Source organism: Sus scrofa, chromosome 3 (genome assembly GCF_054392235.1).
Source record: "Sus scrofa isolate SSC_HxYL_T2T_F1_AM1 chromosome 3, Sscrofa_HxYL_maternal_Yorkshire_Landrace_v2.0, whole genome shotgun sequence".
Lineage (NCBI taxonomy): Eukaryota > Metazoa > Chordata > Mammalia > Artiodactyla > Suidae > Sus > Sus scrofa.
In genome coordinates, this window is record NC_139385.1 from 85,775,460 (window position 1) to 85,799,922 (window position 24,463).

A 24,463-nucleotide genomic window follows, 5' to 3' on the forward strand; every position below is an offset into this window, starting at 1 on the left:
GTGGTTAACAAATCTGACTGGGAACCATGAGGTTGCAGGTTCGATCCCTGGCCTCGCTCAGTGGGTTAAGGATCTGGCGTTGCCATGAGCTGCAGTGTAGGTCGAAGATGTGGCTCAGATCTGGCGTTGCTGTGGCTCTGGGGAAGGCCAGCAGCTACAGCTCCGATTAGACCCCCGACCTGGGAATCTCCATATACCACGTGTGCAGCCCTAGAAAAGACAAAAGAAACAAAACAAAACAAAACAATTATATCATGGATATCTTTCAATTTTAAAAAATATCAATTTAGGGTATCAAGAGCTGAATTAGATTCTTATATAGATATATAAAAGTTCCCTGATGTAACTTAGCCCCACCACTGGGCATTCTTTCCACATCACTATTATAAATCCCTGCATTTGAAATGCAGGGTCAAAGAATTTGCATTTTCTAAGGGCCACAGTACTCTCCAGAAAGCTCGTGCAGATTTTCATTTCCACCAGCTGTGCATGGGAATTCCTGTTTACCAACACTGGAATTTCTAGAATATTTTTGCCAATTTGATAAGGGAATAGTGGTATCTCATTAGCTTCCATTGCACATCTTTAATTATGACCAAAGGTGAACTTTTTTATGTATGCTTTTGGGCCATTTTATTTCTTTGGGAAATTGCCCAAGTATGTCACTTGCTCTATCACCATTTCTTAACAGATTTGAGACCACTTTAAATATAAAGAATATTTGTTTACCAGAAGTATGTGAACAAATTTTCCTGTTTCTTATTTGCTTCTTCACTTTATTATTTGACTTTTTAAGGTACAGATATTTTTGTTTATGCATTTAAATTGGTCTTTTCCTTGTGCTGTCTTTGTCACTATGCTTAAGAAACACCTGCCTCCCAAAGATCATGAAGATAATTACACTTTCTGCTAGGATTTTTATGGACTCATTTTTAACACATAAGTGTTTAATCCACCCAGAATCATGAATGGTGTGAAACATGGTGTGGAAATAGACCTTTATTTTCTTCCTAAGAACTTAGCTCATGTCTTTCATTTTACTTATAGATATTTGCAATGCCTGTGAATCCTGAAACAATGTTAAATGATAGCATAATAAAAATACCTTATTTTGAGTAGATTTTTATTTCTTAATAAAATAATGATGGATACATAGAAAGTCTGCAAGGATGTCCACTTCTAGTTTGTTATAATATGGAAACATCAGCCCAAATTCTCAACTAGTTTCCAGGAGGAAATGGGTTAAGTAAATTATAGACGCTCCATAAAATAAATTATTTTGCCACTATTAAGAATTACATCATAGAAGAATATTTAATAAGGAACAATATTCATGACATACTGTTCACTTTTAATTAAAGAATATTGTTATACTCATCAAATGCTTTCACTGACATGTGGAATCTGAAAAAAGGACAGACTGAACTTCTTTGCAGAACAGATGCTAACTCACAGACATTGAAAAACTTATGGTCTCCGGAGGAGACAGTTTGGGGGGTGGGGGGATGTGCTTGGGCTGTGGGATGGAAATCCTGTGAAATCAGATTATTATGATCATTATACAACCACAGATGTGATAAATTCATTTGAGTAATTAAAAAAAAGAATATTGTTATACTAATTTTGCATTTAGAATAGATGAGTTTCTAAATGTCTGTGTATGGGAAAAACTGGAAGAATTGAGCCTGTAGGTGGCTATTTCTTACTGATAGGATGATTTTTATTTTCTACTTTGTGATTTTCTGTATCCTCCAAATTTCCTATGCACAATATAGCTTTTGTAATCAAAATGTTCACATCCATATAAAGTAAAATATTCCAAGAAATAATCATTTTATTCCTGAGAGCTTTTTTAAAAAAATTATATCTGAAATGAGTTTATCAAATGCTTTTTTTTTCAGTCATCTTTTTAGGGGTTGTGTGGTTTTTCTCATTTGACTTATTGATCTGATATATTAATGGGTTTCCTAAAAAAATAAACCATACTTGTCATCCTAGAAGAAGCTTTACCTAATTATCCTAGGCTAATTTAATCCTGAGAGGACGCTGGGTTTCCTCCTCCAGAAGTAAGGGAGAAAAGCCAGGACCTCTAATCATTTATCGTACCCTGTGACATCAGTTTATGCTTTTACAGAAGAGGGTTTTACATGTGCTTCATATCATTTAAGCCGGTGACAAATTCAGGCTAGATATGATTGTCTCACTTCACAGAAGAAGAAAGAGGAGTCCAGAAAAATTAAATAATTACATGGCCAGAGGGTAGGAGAGCCAGGAAAAGAACACAACTCACCCGCTGCACCTCTCGGAAGTAAGCCTCACTGAGATTCCTCTTCTGCTGATTTGGGAGGTCAACACATTACTGCCATCTCTGCAGATGGAAAGCCTTCCTGACTCAGCTATTAATGCACCAGGACTTCTGTCTTAGCCTGTAATTGCGTGGCTCTGATAGGGTCTGGGTTGTTCATAGAGTGAAGGAAGTCTGGTTACCACGCATAGGATGTTGGGCAAGAATCCCGTCAGTGGTGCTGTCTCTGACCCCCCTCCAGCCTCTACGGACAGATGCTCCCAGCCCTTGAGTGGACAGCTTGCTTATTCAAGCCCATGCCCATGCCCCACAGAGCCTCAAGCCTGCCCATACAGAGAACTGGTTGCTTCCAAAATGACCTCTCATTTCTTTGCATACCCTGTCCTCCACCTCCAATATCCTCACCCTTCTTGGGGCCTTCTCTCTGCCTCCAGAAGGTTCTAGAGTCCTCCCGTCCTAATACGTTTCTTCTGGCCAAGCCCACTCTTCCACCTCCACAGATGTGAGCTCTCAAGAGGGTGTCCAGTCATTTTGGTTGCCTGGAGACATACAGTTGACACCAGGGGTTCCAGGGGAGCTGTTAATAGCACCCCCTTTCACTCTTATGCACGACACTGGCCGTGAGCACCAATGAGACAGGAAGAAAAGACCCAGCCCACGATTAAGGATCAAAGCCCTCCCTAGCTTCATCCACTCCACCAGGAAATCCTGTTTGCTGTACTTTCAAAGTAGATCAGGAATCTGATCTTTTTCATCCAGTTTACAACTCCCACTGAGTTGTCACACATCAGAAGCTCTCACCTAGATCACCCTTATGCCTCCTCCCCTCGGCCCTGGATCTGTTTTTGAACATGGTAGAGAAAGCCTTCTTTTTACAGCATAACCCAAGAATGACCCCTTTCTGCTGGCAACCTTGCAATGCCCCCCATTGCCCTCAGTGTAAACACTCAAGTCTTACAATAGCCTTTGCAATTTGCACCAGACCCCAGCCCTACCCTCTCCGAGCTCATCCCCTTTGATTCTCTCATTCCCTAACTCTGCCACCTCCATACTGACCTCCTTGCTATTTACCACATGGGGCAGACATACTCTGCCTCAGGGCCTTTGCACTGGCTGTCCTGTCCATCTGGAAGGCTCTTTCCCCAGAGATCTGCCTGGCCAAGTGCCTCTCCTTCTTAATCTTTGCTCTTCACGAGGTCATTCTGACCACCCTTTTTAAAATTCTACCACTTCTCCCAAATACTTGATCCCCTAACCCATTCTATTGTTTCCTCATAGAACAAGTCATTTTTCTAACAAATCACATACTTGTCTTATTTGTTGTTTATTTTCTGTCCCCCTCCCCATCTTAAAGTTTCAACTCCTCAGAACAGTGTCTGGCACATAGTAGATACTCAGTAACTATAGACGGAACAAACAAATAAATGAAAGCCCCAAATCAATTTCCCTGAACCAGCACCCTCCTCCCTGAGCCCCGAGGCTTTGCATCCCCATCCAGATCATGTTGCGAGCCTTGACCTAGTGCTGCATTTAGGAAAAGCCACAGTAGTCAGCTCGGGGCTCCGTGAAGGAAGAGCACCCTGTCATTTCTACAACTCAGTATCTAGAAAATGATGAGAAAGGGAGAGAGAAGTCCTTTCAAATAGATGGTGTCTTGGCACAGTAAGAAACCCCCTGCAAGTTTACAGAGATCTCCGCCCCCATCCACCTCTCCCACCCAGGAAGAGACAGCCCTAGAAAGCCAGCTATCAGCCAGGGTTGGTACCTGTGGCTTCACGTCCTCCTCGTCCTTGTAGTAATAGAGCTGCTGCGCCCTCAGCACGAAGTACCTCTGCTGCCAGTTTTTCACGATGGACCTCTGCTTCTTCAGCCAGCCCATCTTGATGGGCCTTTCCAGCGGGTTGGGGCTGGATGCGGGGTGAAAGGCCGCCATCTGCTCACCGGTCATCACGCTCCTTGACCGAGCTGTGGAGAGGGACAGACAAGCGAGCTGACCGGGGACGTGAGCAGTAGGCAGCGAAGGGCCAAGGAGCGCTGCGCGCCAGGGCTCAGGGGTCCAGATCAGCAGCAGAGAGGGTGCCCCAGGACCCAGTGAGCCAGCCGAGGGGCCCGTGCCCACCAGCGCCGACCCAGGGGCCCCACGCCCACGCCGGTCAGGCAGCTGGAGCTGCCCCCTTGTTCTGCAAAGCCAGAGATTGGCTGGAGCCTTCTGAAGAGGAAGTGGCCACAGCATCTGACAAAAGGTGCTTCCTTTTTCCTGCGTGGGAGTCAGTATCTGACGAGAGAGGGGAGAAAATAATGCCTCTGCTCTCAGGGTTCAGCGGCAGCCAGAAACTGCCCGGCTTCTTCCACAGAAGAGGAACTGCCTTGTTCCTGGACCTCACTGTCCCAGAGCTCCCTTCCCCCGCAGACCCCAGCCCCTCCACAGGGCCAGCGAGCAGGATGCGGACACTCCTGAATCTTCCCGCCCAGTGTCATCAAGTGCTGTCTGTCCCCTGCCCACTGAATGTTTACAGCCCTGTCTGCTGGACCCAGGGCCTCCTGTAACTGCTTTCCTACAAAGTCGGGTTGTCCCTCCCACTTGGCTGACAGCACTCAAGCATTTAAAAGGAATATGAATCTGCCAACAGGACACAGAAGCAGAATTTGAATCCAGACCCCCCCACCCCACTGCATAGTGTAGTTAGTTGGCTTTTGTTTTCACACAGGAGCTCTGCCTGCCATTGGATTAGGTCTGGGGGTCTGCAGCCTGTCTCCATGGTAACTCCCGCCCAGGATAACTTCTTCCTTTCCTCCCCTCCATAGCCATGGCTCAGCCTGCCTGTGGTCTGGTCCCCTGTGGTTCAACATGCACTGTGGGCCTCCCCTTCCTCCTTTCCCAGCCAGTTCAACTGTGTCCTTAAAACTGCATCAGAGCTCTGTGTCTCCTCGTGGCTGGAGGAAGTCTCCATTTTATAATCCCTTTATCCAGCTTTTTATCTGTCCCCACAACTCAGTTGAACCAAGCTAACTCCGCTCTTTCCCTATCTCAGGCCACCTGACCGAGACCAGTTCTTTTCTTGGCTCTTTGACCCTGAGTACATCATGCAACTTCTCTGAGCCCCAGTTTCTTCGCTTGTTAAACTGGGATTATCATAGCCCCTATTCTATGGAATGGCTGTGGACATTAAACAAGTTAGTCTATATAAACCACTTAGCACAGCCCCAGGTCCAAGGTGAGCAAATGTTAATTTATTATTTTTATCAACAGATGACTCTGCTTCCTACTGTGAAGATGATGGAGTTCATCTTTGAGAACCCCCTAAACTTCTCTCTTCATTTCAAAATGCTGCTCCATCATCGAGCTTTCTCTCCCCCTTCGTTCCTCTCTTTAATACATTGAATCAACAACTTCTCCCATTGCTTTTGATTCCTTTCTTTCTATCTTCTTCTAGGACTGCATTTTTCAACGTTTATATATTTTTGGCCACACCCACAACAAATGGAAGTTCCTAGGCTTCCATAAGTTGGAATCCAAAGTGCAGCTGCGACCTGCACTACAGCTGTGGCAATGCCACATCCTTAACCCACTGCACCCGGCCAGGGATCAAACCTGTGCCTCCACACCAACTCGAGCCACTGCATTTGGCTTCCTAACCTACTGCACCACAGAGGGAACTCCTTCAACTTTTATGTATACTCATGGCATGCTTTCAGATACTAGAATTTTATACAGCTGTACAGAGTCTGTCTTCCACTGACTCTAATTGTATCCAGAGTTATCACCCAATTTATATGTTTCATCCTGCATTGCTGTCTAAAGTGGAATCTGCTCTAACGGGGCTCCCTTGACCCTCCCAAGGGGTCTGTTATATACCCTCATTCCCAGATGCTAGCTTGTGGTCACCCCTCGCCTCCTACCAGGGACTAGAGAAGTCATACTGCCTTGTATACCAGGGTACAAGACACACTTGATCCAACCTCCTATTGGACAGACATCATAACAGTGCAGATACTCCTTTACAGTAAAAAGGAACTTGACATCTTGATGACTATTTAGCAGCATGCTAGCAGAAAGATTGCTTTATACCGCTGTGTCATGGCACATCAGTTAAGAATTTTATCTTTGGTCTTGCATCTCAGTTCACTGCTATCTTCAAGGCCTTCCATCTATAACTCAAAACAGCCACTCTGGAACTGATCACTTACTCTAAGGCTGTTTAAATGATCCAAAGAAACCAGAAGAGGATTTGGGCAGGAATACAGTGGGGAGGAGGGAATCTGAAGAACTATACACAACTCTATGTCTCTCTAGGTCAGAGACTGTAACATCGGAAGACTAGTCTCTGTACTTGAAAGAGGGCAGAGAGTAGGCAGAGATGAAAAGAATAGTTCACATGCAGAATTTAGGAAGCAGATGGAAGACTGAAGGATTCTAGGAGATGCACGGGGATTCTCTGTTCCCCACCCCCATCTCAGTAGCCTTTGTGTGGCTCAGCCCAGTGTGACTTCTGTGACCACCAGCTGAAGCAACAACAGACTTGGGAAGGAGGGCTCCCCTCCTGGCAAGTGCATGATGAGGAGCCTTCCCATGGCTTCTAGGGTGAGGCCACCAAAGGCAGCCAGCCCAGGAAAAAAGAAAAGCAGATGGGTGCCAGCTGATAGCTCTGAGGACTCAGCATCCCCCCACACTCAGCCTACCCCCAGAGTCCCACAGCAGTCGTTCGGATTACTCTGGGAAATAGGAGAAACTGAAGGGCTCCAACAGCCTTGAAGAAATCAGGCCAGGGGAGCAGGAGCAAAAAAGCCAGTATAGACTGAAGAGAATTAATTCAGCACAGAAGAACTCAGCTGCTGGGATTTTAGTCTGCGATTAGCTATGGGAAAATGTTATGCTCTGTAGTGGCAAAAACAACAACAAAAACAAACATGCAAAACCCAAGACCGGCCCCTAGGAGCATCTGTGCATTGCAGAATGGCATGGCAAAGGCAGGAGTGGATGACAATCTTATGTTCGCAGACTTGGCCAAGAGGAGTCGATGTCCTTGTGACAAGTGAGCAACCACTTTGTCTGCACGCATGTGATCAAGGTCTGAGCTAATCATCTTTTACATTTCTGAGGTGGTACCATTCACCCACACATCCACCGTACACGATGTGATTACAGGCATGCTGCCTGAGGGAAGGCTTGGTACCAACTCTTAGTGCTGGAATCAGACTCGAACCCTGGGGAAATGACAGCTGGGTCTCTGCTGAGACAGTGATGAAACAGAGGATCCTCCTGCCCCATATCTGAGCCATCCCACCCCAGCCCTCAGCACTGCTCAGCAGCCAACCCAATTATGAGATGATTCAAACATCAGGAAAGAAAGTCTGGTGGGCCCCTGAGTCAGACTTGGTTTTGACTAACTTTCTTGATTAGTTCCTTTGAAAGGTCACTCTTCTCTGCGGGTGGGACTTGTCCCCGGATAAAGTAAACAAAGAAATCTGTCACTATTTATAGGGCTGATTTTTCATAATGAAAATCATAACCATGAGCTTTCTTGCGAGCCAGTCATCACACGTGGAGCGCACGCTTCCAGCCCTTTGGGGAGGAGCTGGGCTGGAGAGGAGGGCCGCGTGGGCAGACCAGCCAGACAAGGTGGGTAGTCAGAAGGCAGGCATTTAACATTTAGAGAACACTCTGGGGAAGGGGGGAACCCAGCCTTAATCTCATAGACAGAGGAAGAACAAGCCCCCTGCATTGTCCAGTGCTTGCTGTGACTGCCTGTGTGCATGAAAATGAATTAAATTAAATTCAGTGCCTCGGTCACACCAGCCACCTCTCAAGGGCTCACTAGCCCATGTGGCTCATGGCTACAGTAATAGACAACCCAGAGAGAGAGAATATTTCCATTTTCACAGAAATTTCTATTGGACAGCACTTTCAGGAAGCTGAGCATTACCATTACAAAGTGTGAGACAAAATGGGCATAAAGGTGGGGTGGTCTTTCATCAGAGGAATCAAGCTGGAGGGTCCAGAGAGGAGATGGCTTCAGGTGGCAGAGTGAGAAGTTCAACCTTGATCTGAGAGGGAATAGGGAGCCACCTCAGGTAGCGAAGCAAGAAAGGTCCGTGATCAAATAGAGACAGTTATGTCATTAAACAGTGCTGGCTACACTGTAGTGGCAAGTGAGAGAGGGCACTGTTAAAAAAAAAAAAAAAAAAAGGAGATGTGGAGGAAGTGCCATATTCGCAGGAGTACTGTTTCTGCTGCTTTTTGCCACAAGTTAGAGCAGAGAAAACCAAAAGAGGATGTAGAAACAGTGAAGTCAGCTTGGGAGGCATTATCACTTACTTTCTTCATCTTCTCATTTTCTGACCCTCGGCACCCCCAAATAATCAATCACAAAATGTTCTGAAGTCTACTTCTGAGATATTTCTTCCATCTGCTCTCGACTCTGAATCTGTTTAGAGTCTGTCTGGGAGGCTCTGAATGTGTGGGTGAGATGATCATAGTTCAGTCAGGGCTGGAGACTACTGAAGGTATTTTCTCGATATGTCTCTCTGAGTAGCGCATTTGTTTAAATAAATCTGAAAAAGGAATAGAATTTACACCGTGTCCTCCAAGAAACCCTCTCTGGGGCTGTAGACTCATCTATCCAACTGCCTACAAGTACCTCCTTGGGCTTCTTAAGGTCACGTGTTGCTAGTTGAACTTACCCCCTCTGTCTCCCTACCTCTCTGCCTTGTGCCACAAACACACCCAAGCCTGCTTTTCTATAGTTTGTTATGAATGACATCTTCCCAGCCAATCAACATTCATCACAATCAATAGCTCTCTTTCTCTCTAATCCCTCCTCTCTACCCCCACCTGATTTGGGGTTCACCTATCCTCTCCCTGGATTTCTGCAATAATTCCCTGACCTGTCTCCCTCCTACTAGTTCCACCTCCAGTCCAGTGATGACATTGTTTATAACATGGTCCTTTCTTTTTTTTTGTCTTTTTGTGTTTTTCTAGGGCCACACTCATGGCATATGGAGGTTCCCAGGCTAGGGATCAAATCAGAGCTACAGCTGCCAGCCTGAGCCAGAGCCACAGCAATGCGGGATCTGAGCCGCGTCTGCGACCTACACCACAGCTCACAGCAACACCGGATCCTTAACCCGCTGAGCAAGGCCAGGGATCGAACCCACAACCTCATAGTTCCTAGTCAGATTCATTAATCACTGCGCCACGACGGGAACCCCATGACATGGTCCTTTTTGAAACACAAATCCGATCATGTTACTCTTCAACCTCAAAGCCTTTGAGGACCCTCCAACATCTTCATCCTAAAAGATGAAGGCTAAACCCCCTACCGTGGGGTTCAGAATCCTTTACGATTTTCCTACTGCATTTCCTGTTTTTCCTCCCTACCCATCCTGCACTTCATCCATGACAATATGCTGTTCCCTTTACTGGAATACTATCCCCCATTCATCCCCGCCCAACCCCCAGCTCAACCTCTTGGAAAGTTCTTGTTCATCCTTTAAGACTCAACTTCAGGTCACACCTCCTATAAGAAGTCTTCTCAGCCCAGCCAGACTGAGTCACTCCCTGGGCTCTGTTCCCACTTAACTAGGGACACATGTCCTTCAAAGCACTTCTCATCCCTCCTGGTTCTTTTCTGACTCTACTTCTCTCTCCACTTGAAGTCTAAGAAGACAAGGGCTCTGCCTTCCTGCTTAGCTTTGTTCATCCCTACATCCGTAGCACCTGACACAGCGCCGACAAAGAGAAGGCAGGGTGAGGGAGCAGAAGGCACACAGGCAGCCTTGGGTGGATCAGGTTCTATCTCTGAGGGTCAGGTTCCTCCTCTGAGAAATTATGATAATAATATGTATCTCATGGGCTGGCCAGTCCATATGGATTAATAATGATAAATGGACAGGCTCCAGCCAGTGTCCACTTCTTAAAATATAGGTATTAAATGGAGGCTATTATCATTAGCACTAATATCATAGTATGGATTCAATTTCATGCCAACTGAGAGTAAAGAAAGAGGAGATGAAAGGAGGGAGAGAGAGGGAGGAAAGGAAAAAGGGAGGAGTAGCTGGAGAGGGTACAATGTTCCAGGTGTGAATCAAGAGGCCTGAATTAAAAGAGTGGCAGTGGAAAAGGAGAGTGTAGGAGAGGCAGGGATGAGGCAGATCACCAGCCCTCCACAGCTGGCCAAACAGAGGCATATATGAGGTCTGAGTTTGGAGTGGCTCAGGTGAGGGAGCCTTCTTCATCCATTCACTGGACACACATTGGTCAAGCACTTGACACACACTGGGAACAGTGACTGGATCTGGGACATACGATCAAGCAGATGCAACCCTGCCCCAGTGGCTCATAGGCATGGGAGACCCATCCATAGAGCTGAGCAGAAAGCAAAGAACATGGTGCGGTTGGAACAGTCCTGTACTGGGTGTGACGAAATATGAGGGTGGGCTGAGAGATTTCAACTTCCCCAGAGTTCTAGGTTTTTGACCGGTGAAGCCTGTGCATTTGTAATAGGGAAGAACAAATCTGACTTCATATTCGATCTGTTGCTGTTATTTTAACCTTACTCTAACCTTTGTGCTCTGTTGCCTGTGCTTAGTCCTGCTCTGCACCTTTGGTAAAGGAATATTTACTGTAGCTTGAAATATACAGGAGAGCCTGTCCTGACCTGACCACAGAAAAACAAGAACATCATGACCTGAGTGTGACCTGACCCTCACTGCGGACAGATACAAGAACAAAGGATCTGACACCACGAAATAGGCAATAACTAACCACGCCCCTCCCTCACCTTGCCTTTAAGAGGGCTTTGCTGAAAGCCTTCAAAGAGCTCAGGCTTTTTCAGGCATGAGCCACTCATCTCCTTGCATGTCCCTGCAATAAACCTTTCTCTGCTCCAAACTCCAACACTTTGGTATTGCTTGGCCTCACTGTGCATTGGGTGCACAGACTTGTGTTCGGTGGCAGGTTCAGAAAGAGGTTACGGGGGAAAGAGGAGGTGCAAATGAAAGTCAGGGCATGAGAATCTCTGATCTGCAAAGTAACAAAATAGACTGAGTCAAAGAAATCACAGAAAAGGCTGAGTCCAGAGGAGACTAGCATTGAGGGAGACATTTTTAACTGGAGGCCCTTAGATGCAGAACAAGGGTTACTGTTCTCCTCCAGACTCTACAGGACACTTGCACTAGGTTTACTAGGTATGGGAGAAAAGCAGCTCAGCAAGAAAATCCACAATCCCTGAGAGTTTGGTGATGGAGCAGGGGCTGTTGCCTTGAAGGAGAGTGAAAGGAAAGAGGCTCTCATACTGTGCCAAGCAAAGATCCAGGGCCAGTGCTGGCCCATCTCACACCCCTGCCGTCCTCGAGGTGCAGATGGAGACACTGGGTAGATGGATGCAGCCACCCACCAGGGTGACAGCTTCATGAGAGGAGCATCAGCTGGGTTTCAGCCCTGCTCACACTTTCTGCCAAGACTTTGGACCAGTGCACACTTACACAAATGCCCGAGTTTTACAAGAGGACACTTAAGGATGGAAAGCAGCATTCAAAAGCGAGAGGTCCTTTTCAAAGAACTGTTTAACTTCCTGATCGTAGTGTGCTCTTTCGGAAAGGGATATTTGGCTAAATGGGTGAGCGGAAGGGCCCAGGGCCTCAGGAATAAATATATTTGTGCTTTTATTGCATGTCTGCAGGTTAAAAGGTGCTAGAGCCATGGGGAGGTTCTTGAGGGCAAGAACCAGGTCTTATCCATTTTAATATCCTGAGGACTTTCACTATATCTGTCTCAGAAAAGTTAATTGGAAGGAACAAAGAGAAGAAAAAACTACATGTGTATGTGTTAGTTACATGGAAAGAAAAAAATGAATAAAATTCAAATATAAGATTCATAGGATGGGTTTAACAAAGAAATGTATCTTTCACATCCTTTACTTTAACCAATCAGAAAATTTCTTGGGTCTTTCTTATGTGCAAATCATGCTGCCACGTAATGTGCAGAGTTTAAACACTGGAGGAAACCCTCTAAATTAATGAACTCCAGACTAGTGAGGCTTCAAATATTTGCTGTGCTCCTGGGACACAAAAATGCATTCCACTGTGCCCTATTGCCAATAGCTGCCTCCATGAGACCCAGTTCTTGATGGGCAGAGCCTGTCAAATTCTCCTGTTAAAAATAGGGAGTCACAGTCAACCACTAGGTGTGAAGGAGAGATAAGCACCTAGTTGAGGCTTGCTTTCTGGTCGAATGTGAATGAGAAGAGTAGCACTGATGAATACAATAGGACAAAAACTCAGGCATCAGAAAGTAGGTTCAGAGTCCTGGCTGGCTCAGCAGGTTAAGAAGCCAACATAGTGTCCATGAGGATACAGGTTCAATCCCTGGCTTCGATCAATGGGCCAAGGATTCTGAGTTGCTGCAAGCTGTGGTGAAGGTCAGGGATGTGGCGGGGATCTTGGGTTGCCATGGTTATGGCATAGGCTGGCAGCTGCAGCTCGAAATCACCTCCTAGCCCGGGAACTACAGATGCCGCAGGTACAGCCATAAAAAAGAAAAAGAAAGTAGATTCCCAGGGGCAGGAATTTGTATACATTTTTTCCACCAATCTAACCACACCTCATAGAAGAGCATCTAGCCAATTGAAGTTTCTCAATAAATGTTTTTGAGTGAATAAAAATAAACATTTTAGAGAGGAATGGGAGTCACCATCAGGCATTTTGTATTTGCAACAAATGTTGGCTGATATGCCCATCTGTAGGACTTCTAGATCTGTTCTCTTGTGGCCACTGAAGCAGAGCTGGCAGGGAAGCTAGAACCCCTGATGTAATAATGATCCACACCAACAGTGATTTATTTAGCGGGTCTTTCCCTGTGCCAGCCACCGTGCAAACACGCTACCAAGTCCATTCTGGCTTGAATGCTCATGCTACCTCTTCATGGCAAGTCCCACAGCATCGTCTCCATTTTACCGACCGGGAACTGGAGCTCAGAGAAGTGAAGTGATTTGCCCAGTGACACGGCCAGAAATCTAATTTCCAAGCCCAGTATTCATGCCCAGGCCCCACAGCCCACAGCGAGGGCCCATTGCCTGGTGGTAAGAGAGGCGCCCAGACGGAGACAGCGAGGTCAGAAGGTACAGGGTCAGGCCGGAAGAGGAAGTGAAGGGGAGGCGTGTCCCTCTTCCTCGCCCCGCCCATCGTGGGAGACACCTGCCTTGGCCTCCACCCACTTGGCCGCAATGTTAGGTGCAAACCACTTTGTGCTACTTTTTTTCCGTCCCACGTTAAGCTCTGCAAGGCTCAGCGGGCCTTGATAAAAGAGTGAAACCTCTCTCTATATAAAGTATTGATATAGTACTGAAACCTCCAGCCCACCACCGAGGCTGCGCTCACACCCCGACAGGAAAATGGACATATTAGGTAGTCCTGCCATGGCTTCCCTGCTCTCTACACAAGCTGCTTCGAAGAGAGGAAGAGACGGAAGGATCCTGACCCAAGCCCAGTGGAGCCGAGGTGTGGGAAGGAGGAGCACAGAGCTACGTCCCCGGGTGCCCGACCCCTCGGCCACAAGGCAGCTCACAGCCGGCCTCCCACCCGGGCTGAGGAGGGAGGACGGGAAACAGCAGGCCCATAACAGCTGCCTCCCAGGAGATAGCCAACAGGTCCACACCATTGCGTACACCACACATACACAAACACACCCCACCACCACCCCCATCACACATGCAGTTATCAGACTGTGGAAAGGCTGGCCCTCCTAGAAGAAAATTAGGTCTTTTAACTTCAGGAGCCTGCAGCCCACTTTCTTTACCCATCTTCTCTTTTCCTTCTCCAAGGCAAACTGACTTCCATTTTAAACACCCACCATTCAGAGGGAGGGGAAAATTTGAATTTCTTTCCACTTTTAAAACCTGGCATTTAGGGAGTTCCCCTTGTGGCTCAACAGTAATGAACCTGACTAGTATCCATGAGGATACGGGTTCAATCACTGGCCTCGCTGCTCAGTGTGTTAAGGATCTGGCATTGCTGTGAGCTGTGGTGTAGGTTGCAGATGCAGCTTAGATCCGGCTTTGCCATGGCTGTGGTGTAGGCCAGCACTTCAGTTCCGATTCAGCCCCCAAGCCTGGAAACTTCCATATGCCAAGGGTATGGCCCTAAAAAGGCCAAAAACAAAACAAAACCTGGCATTTAGGGGTTCCTGTTGTGGATCAGTGGGTCAAGAACCCAACATAGGATCTGTGAGGATGCAGGTTTGATCCCAGGCCTCACTCAGTGGATTAAGGATACAGTGTTGCCGCAAGCAAGTTGCTGCATAGCTTGCAGATGCGCTTGGATCCTGCAGATGCAGCCCTAAAAAAGAAGAAAAAAAACAAAAAAACAAAAAACAAACCCTGGCATTTAAACTTCAGGATAAATTTTATCTGTGATTACTCTCCTGAATTTTTTTTTTTTCAATTCTAAGTTTCTTTTCTTAACTTTGGCTTGAAAAATTTTGTGCCCCTGCAAAAAGTAACAAGATTTAAGACTGAGGACAGCCTAGGGGCTTGCTCTGGGCACCCGGAATTAAGTCACACAGGAACTGCCCAGGACTCTCACCGAGAGAAAAATTTACACAACCTGATTCAAAGAAATATCTAAAGTAGTTCCCTGAATACCTGCCTCAGACCCAGGAATTGAACAGGCTTAATTTTCCCATGTTCTTTAATTTAGCTCATGGAAATTCATTGTTCAAGTAAGCCTTTCAACTAAAAAGCGCAAGTTCTGCTTTGCAGAAGGACTTAGCATGCAGAACTGTGTCTTTTGCAGAAAGCAGTAAAAACGTGGTCTCTGTAGCATATGAAGGAGAGAGAGAGAATGAGAGAGAGAGAGAGAGGCTCCTGGCTTTTTGCTGCTTCTTTAGGCTTGCAAGGTCTACACTGCAGATTCATCCACTCGACCTAGGCTGACTCGCCAGGGCCACCCCTCTGGTGTTTCCATTCTGGAGCTCTCCTGTTTCTTAGGAATTTAGAGAGCAGCTGCCTCTGCAGGGTGTGTGTCTTCATCCGTTGCGACATTTCACCGGCCTCCTCTGCCAATCTTTGCATAACAGGAAGCCAAGCACAAAAACAAGAAGCCTGCAGAACTGTGAGTGCTTCCGACCAAACACTGCTCAGGGCTGCCTCCTCCTCAGCTCACGGTGAAGTGGAGATGTGGCAATCTGGTGGCACAAGCACCCCAGCACTGTGGCTGCTTAACCAGACCCAAGCTAACTGACTCCCCGGACGTGGATGTCAGGAAGGACTTCATCGCAGATGGCAGCGGGACATTGGCTCTGTAAGCTGTGCTCATTAGTAGAAGTGTTGACCCTTCTGCTGTCAACGCCCATCATTGGTTCTAGGTCAGAGGTTTTGCTTAATTACTAGCGTTCATGGCTAAGTAGTGCATTTGAATGCTTGAAGTATTTGCATTTTATACTAATAAAATAAATCCGTGGCCCCAGTATCTCAGAGCAGGTGATCCAGCCAGGGCAAGGGCCCGAGGGCTGATACCCCTGATCAAGCACTGGGCCTTGCCGAAGCTACAAGCCATTACCCAGCCTGCAGCTGTCACTCCAGTCTGTTCCTAGGGCCTTCCTTGATCCTTGCGAATAGGGATTTTTAACCTTACAGTTCGACGAGTGTGAACAGTGAATGATTCTTGCAGTGGGATGGGCCTGACACACAAGGCGTAATATCTCTTACTCTACCACCTGATGAAAAGATTCTATTAAAGAGTGAGGCAATTAGATTATGGACAGAGGATACCTATAAGTTATTAATTAGTTTCATAGGTTTGATCAAGCAATGTGTCTAGGAAATAAAATGTCCCTGTTTTTAAAGATGCATACTTCAGCATGGGGAGTAACATTACATAGTGTTGGGGATTTGCTTTAAAGTATCTCAGCAAAGAAAAGAAAAAAAGAGAAAAAGGAGTTCCCGCTGTGGCGCAACAGGATCAGCAGTGTCTCTGTAGCTCCAGGATGAAGGTTCGATCCCCAGCCATGCACAGTTGGTTAAAGGATCCTGTGTTGCTGCAGCTGCAGCGTATAGGCGGCTACTACGGCTCAGATCTGATCCCTGGCCGAAGAACTCCACATGCTGCAGGGTGGCCAAAAAAAATTTTTTTAATTAAAAAATGAAAATAGAGAAAGAAAGCAAAGAGAAAGATAAAGCAAGTGTGACAAAATCTTGATAATTTTGAATTTCACTAACAGATACACATGGCGGTTCATTATACTCATTCTCTATGTTGGTATTTGAAATGTATGTAGAACTGAAACATCTTTTTCAAGATTCTACGAGGTTTTAAACATTAAATTCTATAAAAAGAAATAAAAAGAAAAAATACATTCAGTTGGGCTTCATTTTTTTTTTTTTTTTTTCACACATCAGCTATTGCCCTGAACTTCAACTTGCTTGTTTTTCCAGGCCTGCATTTCCAGACCTGTTAGTTCTTTCTCCGAATGCAGCCAAGTGATGTTACACAGATGGTCCACCACACACGTACGCATTCCCTCCCGGACAGATCCTGCCCCTCCGTTTCCCCGGCGCTGTCACTTTATCAGTTAATGAAGGGGAAGAACCGAGGGACTCCTGTGCTTCCAGTTATGGATAATATTTCCTGCAAAGTCAGTTTTATACTCAAACTCTTAGTGGTGGTGATGATCTGTGTGCGTACATGGAGACACATGCTCACGCGCATGCATACACGCATGCACGCATACACACGTGCACGCACACACGTATAGAATTCTCCAGGGTTGGGGACATCCTACCTTGAAAAACCACTGTTGTAAGGAAGGCAAAGAGACGTTTGTCTTGCGTGACACTTCCTCCAGACTGGGTGTAATGTCTAGAACATCTGAGGCTTAGTTTAAGCTCAGTGGAAAGAATGGAGAGACTGATTATCAGTGCTTTCAATGAACAAAAGTTGGAGGAAGTGCTAGCCCATAGGCTGCAAGCCTGGTCAATGGCCAACACTGGATGGGAGCCCCTCCCCCCAGCCCTGCAGCAGTCTGGCAGGTGGCCTAGAGCAGTGAGTGGGAGGTGTCTCTGATTGGGCATCAAGAGACCCAGGTTCAAGTTCCAGCTCAGACACACACCAGCTGTATTGTTTTCTTGGCCTTTCTGAGCCTTCATTTTCCTATTTGTTAAGTAAAAGGATGGAACTAAAGCATATGGAATGCATTTCCAGCTCTAAGTATTTTTTAATTAATTTTTTTGACTCTAAATTTTTTCAGTTGACCTATAAAACATTGTTCAGCCTATTACTATGTCCTGTAATCCTGTTTTTTAGGTGCAGCACGTCTAACTTGATTTGCCAGTCTAGGCTAGACTCCAGTTCTATGCCGCATCTCTAACGATAAATTAATTTAATTGATTAAGAAAAATGAATTTGGCCAAAGACATAAGCTGGGTGACTTTAATCAAACACAGATCATTTGGCAAGTGCTGGTTAGAGTGTGAATTTCAATATTAGGCTAAAGAAGATCCCCTGAGAAGTCCCAGTAATGATACAGGGTAGGAGATAGACAGACAAAAACCACTGTAACTATAACTCGAGGATTGACAGTTCAATAGGCTTCGTGAGCCGTTTATTCTGGGGTGATACCTAAGCTCCCAAATATTACAACCCACCCATCATCTTTCTGAATGTATCTGTCCAGCTCTACACGAGGCTTTATATATGGACATCTGCAAATACATCCATGCATTTTCAACCAAGAAGCTTTCTACTCATCTAGTTAAGGCGATAATAATGTGTGTATTTTAAGTTTATTTGCAAGGATACTCACAGTGACACTGTTGTTTAAAAAATGTAAACAAGTAGAGTTCTCTTATGGCTCAGCGGGTTAAGGATTTGATGTTGTCACTGCACCAGCTTGGGTTGCTGCTGTGACACAGGTTTGATCCCTAGCCCAGGACCATCCACATACTGTGAGGGGAAAAAAATGTAAACAAGTAGATGTCCAACAACATGAAACTGGTTGAATAAAATATGGCATCCCTATGAAGTAAAATCCTATGGAACCTTAAAGATAATGCTTTACTGAGTTACAGTGACATGGGAAAACGTTGAATTTATGCAGTTAGGTTTAAAAACTGCTTATGCCAAAGCAGTATATACAGAGTGACTCCATTTCGCTAAAAAAATATACACATACATATTATAGTGTAGGAAAATCGTAAATACCTCTGGTGTAGAACAGAAAAACATAACACAAGATTCATATGACAGACACCAGACCAGTGTAGGATTATAGGTTATTCTCCTGAGAGGTGGGAATATGGGTAATATTGTCTTCTACCTGCTGTCAGTTTTTTTTTAAAAAAAAGGAAAAGCTATTTATAAAATTTCTATGTCAACTTTTTCTTCACATCTGCAGGCAGAGTTTCCCAATTTAATAATTTATAGATTTAGGAGTTCCTGTTGGGGCTCAGTGGTTAACAAATCTGACTAGGAACCATGAGGTTGCAGGTTTGATCCCTGGCCTTGCTCAGTGGGTTAAGGATCCGGTGTTGCCGTGAGCTGGGGTGTAGTTTGCAGACACGGCTCAGATCCTGCGTTGCTGTGGCTCTGGCATAGGCTGGTGGCTACAGCTCCGATTAGACCCCTAGCCTGGGAACCTCCATATGCTGAGGGAGCAGCCCTAGAAAAGGCAAAAAGACAAAATAATAATAATAATAATAATAATAATTTATAGATTTAACATAAGTCAGTCAAGAAAGAATTGACTAGGAACTGGGAGTTCCCTGGTAGCCTAGCAGTTAAAGGATCTAATGTTGCCACTGATGTGGCTTGAGTCACTGCTCTGCTGAGGGTTGGATCCCTGATCCCTGGCCTAGGAACTTCTGCATGCCGCATGCAGCCAAAAAAAAAAAAAAAAAAAAGAGAGAGAGAGAAGAGGAAAAGAAAGGGAGGGAGAAAGGAAAGAAACTGACTAGGGGGAAACTGTTCCAGTGTTAGGAAGAATTTCCATAGCCTAAACCAAAGCGAATCCAAAAATTTTTAAACAGAGCATTTCAGAAACTAGATATGTCATGTCGGGCACTTCAGGATACAACATAGAAATATCCTTTATGACATATCAGGTCGGTATAGTTTTGCTTAGTATTATTGTCATTAACAACAGTAACTTCTGCTGGTCTCAGTGTCTACATTTATAAAATGCGGCAGTTGAACAGGATGCTTGCCAAGGTCCTTCTTGGCTCCCAAATTGTTCTACTTTCTGTCTATGAGCATTCTCTGCAAATACCATAATGTATGCAGAGGATACCCTTAGAGGAAAGGGGACCCCAAATGAGGGATTTATTACTTGGGAAAGAAAATAAGAAAGCAAGCCCTCAGGAGGGGGGTTAGCACAGGTCAGGGCTGTCAACAAAAACAGCCCAGAAACCACAGAACCTGACAAGTTCCTTGGGGCTAAAGAGAAGCAGACCTTGGCAGGAGAGAAGAGGCAGCAGGAATGCCTGAGGGAGCCCAGGGGGTGCCCAGGGAGCCCAGGAAGGAAGGAGCCCCGGGAATTCCAGGCGTTTGACCCCCTGGTGTAACAGCCCCATTTCCAAGTGTCCATTGACGGGATCAAAGCGTGACTTCCGTAATAATAAGAGGAAATGCGAAACAAAAGTAAAACTAAAGAAGGATGCTCTCTGGGTGCTCTTTGCGGAGAGGAGGATTTCTGGAAGCCGGAGCTTAGGCAGGACCAAGTCACAGACCAGTGTCTGTGGGAGAGCAGTTGTCTGTGAGAGGGGGGTGGTCCCCAAAGAATCTGCACCACCTCCTATGGAGGGACCTCGGCGCAGCAGTGCTGGGGGCGTGGGCAGCAGGAGGCCCCAGAGCCACTTCTGGGAGTGCTCGCAGCACGGAAGCCTGGCTGGGCACGCTACACTCTCGCCAGCTTACTCCAGGTGCTGCAAGGCCCATCAGAAAAGCAAGGGGGATCCTGTCTTGCTGGCTCCTCACCTGGGCCACTGAATCCGTGAGCGGACACTTTCCACCTAGCCTAGGGCTGCCCCAAGAAGAAAAAAAAGAAATTCTCCATGAACAGAGAATTTAGGGAGCTGAACTCTCTAAACTGAATGCTTCTTAAAAAGCTACACCTAAGCTGACCATGCCACCCAGCAATTCCACTTCTAGGAACCTACTCAGGAGAAGTGAAAGCACATGCCCACAGATCTCACGGCAGCAAGTGTTCCCAGCAGCATTATTCGTAAAGATCAAACTGGAAACCATCCAGAGTCCATCAACTGCTGAATGGATGAACACAATTTAGCGTAGCTGTACATGCAACGCTGCCCCCAAATAAAAAGGAACAAAGTACTGACCCGTGTTAGCACCTGGTGACCCTCATGCCATATGAAAGAAGCTGAATGCAAAGAGAGCATATTGCAAAGGCATACATAAGAAATGCCCAGAAAAGGCAACATTATAGACAGAAAGCAGATCAGCAATTGCCTAGAGCTGAGGGTAGGAGCAGGGACTGACTGCAAATGGGCAAGGGAGAACTTTCCGGAAAGATGAACGTGTTCTAAAAATGGTGATTTCTTTACAAGGAACAATTCCTAACTCATTTTAGAAAGACCATTTTAAATAGACCATAAACTTCACAAAGTCAGGGATTTGCCTGTTTTGTTTTGTTTTTTGTTTTTTTTTCACTCAGGTAACCCAAATGTCTAGAATACTCCAGGAATGCAAGGATATTTCAAGATTAGGAAAACTATTCAATGGTTTGCTGTAGCAATAGGTAAAAGAACTGAAAAACCATATATTTTCAAAGGATTGTGAATTTACACTTGACAAATTTCAAATTGATTTATATTACAAAACTTATTATCAGGAATGGTATGGTAAAGAATGTCTACCTTGAACCAAGAGGAGGAAGTTGAGAGAATGCTCTACATTGCCAAAAATTCAGCTATTGGAGTTTCTATCGTGGCTCAGGGGTAATGACTAGGATCCATGAGGACAGGTGTTCGATCCCTGCCTTGCTCAGTGGGTTAAGGATCCAGCATTGCCATGAACCATGGGGCAGGTCACAGACACGACTCAGATCTCACATTGCTGTGGCTGTGGCTGTGACTGTGGCTGTGGTGAAGGCCGGCAGCTGTAGCTCCGATTCGACCCCTAGCCTGGGAACTTCCATATGTCACAGGTGTGGCCCTAAAAAGACAAAAAAAAAAAAATGACTACTGAAAATGGAAAGAATCTTCAAGAAAACTTCAAGAAAGTTCTTAGGAGCAGGACCAACTGTTTGGTGTTCAGCTGTGTAAGGAAAAGTGATGAAGTTCAAGTGAGACATTTCAAAGACACAGAAAATGACACAGCAGAACAGCTCCGACACTTCTGCTGTAATTGAGGATCACAGTGGAATGTGTGAACATTTCCACTGCTGTGACATTTTGCAATTCTGCTAAAAAAATTTTCGAGGATTAACAGCAGAAAGCAATCTAAAATGCATGAAACATATTCCAATAGAAAAAAAAAAAAAGTCAAGGTTTTGCTTAGAGCTCCTGATAGGGGAAATCATTACGATTTTACTTTTTTGTAAAATAGTATTGTTTGCCAGCTTTTCTAGCCACTTTAGCCGTCACTGTTCTTGAGTGAGGCTTCGAAGAAGGCAGAATTTCCCCTGTGACTCTGCCTGACATCCTGCAGTGCTATTTCCTCTTCAAAGCTGTCAAACTTTATCAGCTGTCTGAAAAAAAAAAAAAAAATGCTCTGGGGGTTTCCCTATTATCACCCAAGGTCCTCACAAAAATGTCAGGATTTCTTTTGTAAGCATCTGTCTGATGGGGGCATCCTCGGCAGGTGGACACAGACATTCGCCCTGACCCCCCTCTCTTCAGGGCTTGCCACCCGTGGACAGGTCTCCCAGCCTCTGCACCAAGCCCTTGTTGCCCATGGAAGAACTAGGATATCACTCTTTCTTTTTTCCTTATCCATTTGTTTGCTTTTAGCCGATGGCGGCTGAAGGACAAATGAAGCCTTAACGTTGTAGGTGCAGAAGCAGAAGCAGCAGGAAGCCCAGGGGGACAAAGAGGAAGCAGAAGACGGGGAACCACGCATGGGTGACAAGGGTGATCGATACCGTGATACACAGGATTTGTTCCCAGTTCCGAGTCCAGCTGCCCTGGCTCACCTTAGAGCATAAAAGACCTCTTCGAGCTGAAAAATCTCTTATAATGTTTGTGTTGGGCTTGGTCACAAGGAGTTGGGTTTTGTGCATAAACCCAATGTATGTGCTAAATGGAGATAAAATAACTGACGTGCTTTCTAATGACCTGGCATGGGCTACAGTCAGAAAAAAAATAGTAAGCATCTTAAAGTGGAATTTAAAACAACTAGAAGGAAGGATTTGCTTCACACCCTCCAGGATGGATGATGGGATTTTTTTGTCCTTCTCCTCCCTAGCACCCACCCTTCCCCTCTTCTGTTTTCTCGCTTTTCCTTACTTGTATCAACTCTGAAATGAGAGGTCGTCACATTCAACCCAAGGGAACTGGGAGGAAGCTGTATCCAGACTTAAGAATAGGCCCTAAAAACATCTGTTCCTTTGACTATATGGAAAGATGTTTCAAAACACAAATAAACACGGCTAATTAATTCACTTAGACATTCAATCCCACCAATACACAGCGCAAGCTTCGTTATACACAGGAGGGGTGTCTTTGGGGGGAATGAGTGTCCAGAATGCCTTTTTCACTGGCAGAATTCTGAGAGAGAGCCTCCATCATGACATTCGGGAGGGTTTGGCCATAAAAATAGCACTCACCGTTCCAATTTTGCAGCACTTTCCTCTGCATGATAAAAATTACTTTGGAAAATGTGACTTCTGTGATCTCTGGGAGGCGATCTGGAAAGGGCGGGGCGTGGGGGGGGGTGCTGCTGAGGGTTCCGAGTGACACAGGAAATCTGTGTTTGTAATGCTTAAGTGTGTGGGTGTGTTCACGTGGACAGTGCTAGAGCGGAAACATGAGAGAAAATGTTTGCAAACCGTTGCAGGCGGAGCTGAATGAGAGACTCAGAGAACCTATACAATTTTACAAGCACATCTGATACCCATGGAATATCTTGCTCTGGAATTATCAATAACCACTCAACACCTAAAAGCACAATCTGTAAGAGAAAAAATTGACACTGGCTTTTGTCAACATTAAAATCTTTTGTTCTTTGAAAGGCTCTAAGAGAATGAAAAGCAAGCCCCAGATTGGGTGCAAACATGGGCAAATCACACATCCGACAAAGGAATTTTAGCCCCAATACATAAAGAACTCTAAAACTCAACTCGAAGTAAACAACCCAATTTTTTTTGGTGGGAAAAATATTGCATATATATTTTTCTGAGTGAAAAGATGCCAAATATCATCAGCCGTTAGGAACACATAAAGTAAAACCACAGTGACATACTTTACAAGCGTATTCGAATGCCTAAAATAAAATTTTAAAACAAACTAGCAGTATCAGAGACAGGTAAGGATGAGAGGCAAATGGAACTTTCAAGATGGCTGGTGGGAATACGAAATGGTACAGCTACTTTGGAAAACAATTTGGCAGCTTCTTGAGTTCCCCCTGTGGCTCAGCAGGTTTAGGACCGATGAGGATGTGGGTTCAATCTTTGGTCTCGCTCAGTGGGTTAAGGATCCAGCGTTGTCGCAAGCTGTGGTGTAGGTCAAAGATATGGCTTGGATCCGACGTTGCTGTGGCTGTGGTGTAGGACGGCAGCTGCAGCTACAACTCAACCCCTAGCCTGGGAATTTCCGTGTGCCCCCAGCTGCAGCCATAAAAAGAAAAAAAAAAAATGAGCTGTTTCTGAGGAAGTTGAACATCCACTTATGATATGACCCAGCAGTCTCACTACTCAAAATTTACCTAAGAGAAATGAGACACTATGTTCACACCAAAACTCGTAGGCACATATTTATAGCAGCTGATGTATCATCTCCAAAAATCAGACGCAATCCCAGCGTCTTTCAACTGATGCATGGCTACATCCATACAGTGGAATAATACTCATCTGTTAAAAGGACAAACTATTGATACAAGGAGCAACAGGGACAGATCTCAAAGGATTCTGCTGTGCAAAAGAAATCAGACTCCGAACAGACAGGCTGCATACCGTACATCTCCATTTATATGATATTTTGGACACAGAAAAAC

General features: G+C 45.4%; 1 protein-coding gene across 10 annotated transcripts in view; it reads right to left on the reverse strand.

Annotated features, from left to right (window-relative positions):
* The window catches only part of ARHGAP25 (Rho GTPase activating protein 25), a 94,007-nt gene that overhangs the window by 47,352 nt on the left and 22,192 nt on the right, over positions 1-24,463 (reverse strand). For 6 of the 10 annotated variants that reach the window (XR_014839675.1, XM_021087416.2, XM_003125069.7 and 3 more), the window contains exon 2: positions 4,071-4,270. Coding sequence is in view for 6 of the 10 variants with exons in the window: in XM_021087416.2 (XP_020943075.2) it covers positions 4,071-4,270 (200 nt within the window). In the remaining 4 variants the exon portion in view is untranslated. Of the gene's footprint in view, positions 1-4,070; positions 4,838-24,463 lie in introns of those variants that run through there. The other 4 variants (XR_014839677.1, XR_014839678.1, XR_014839676.1 and 1 more) reach the window with 1 other exon arrangement.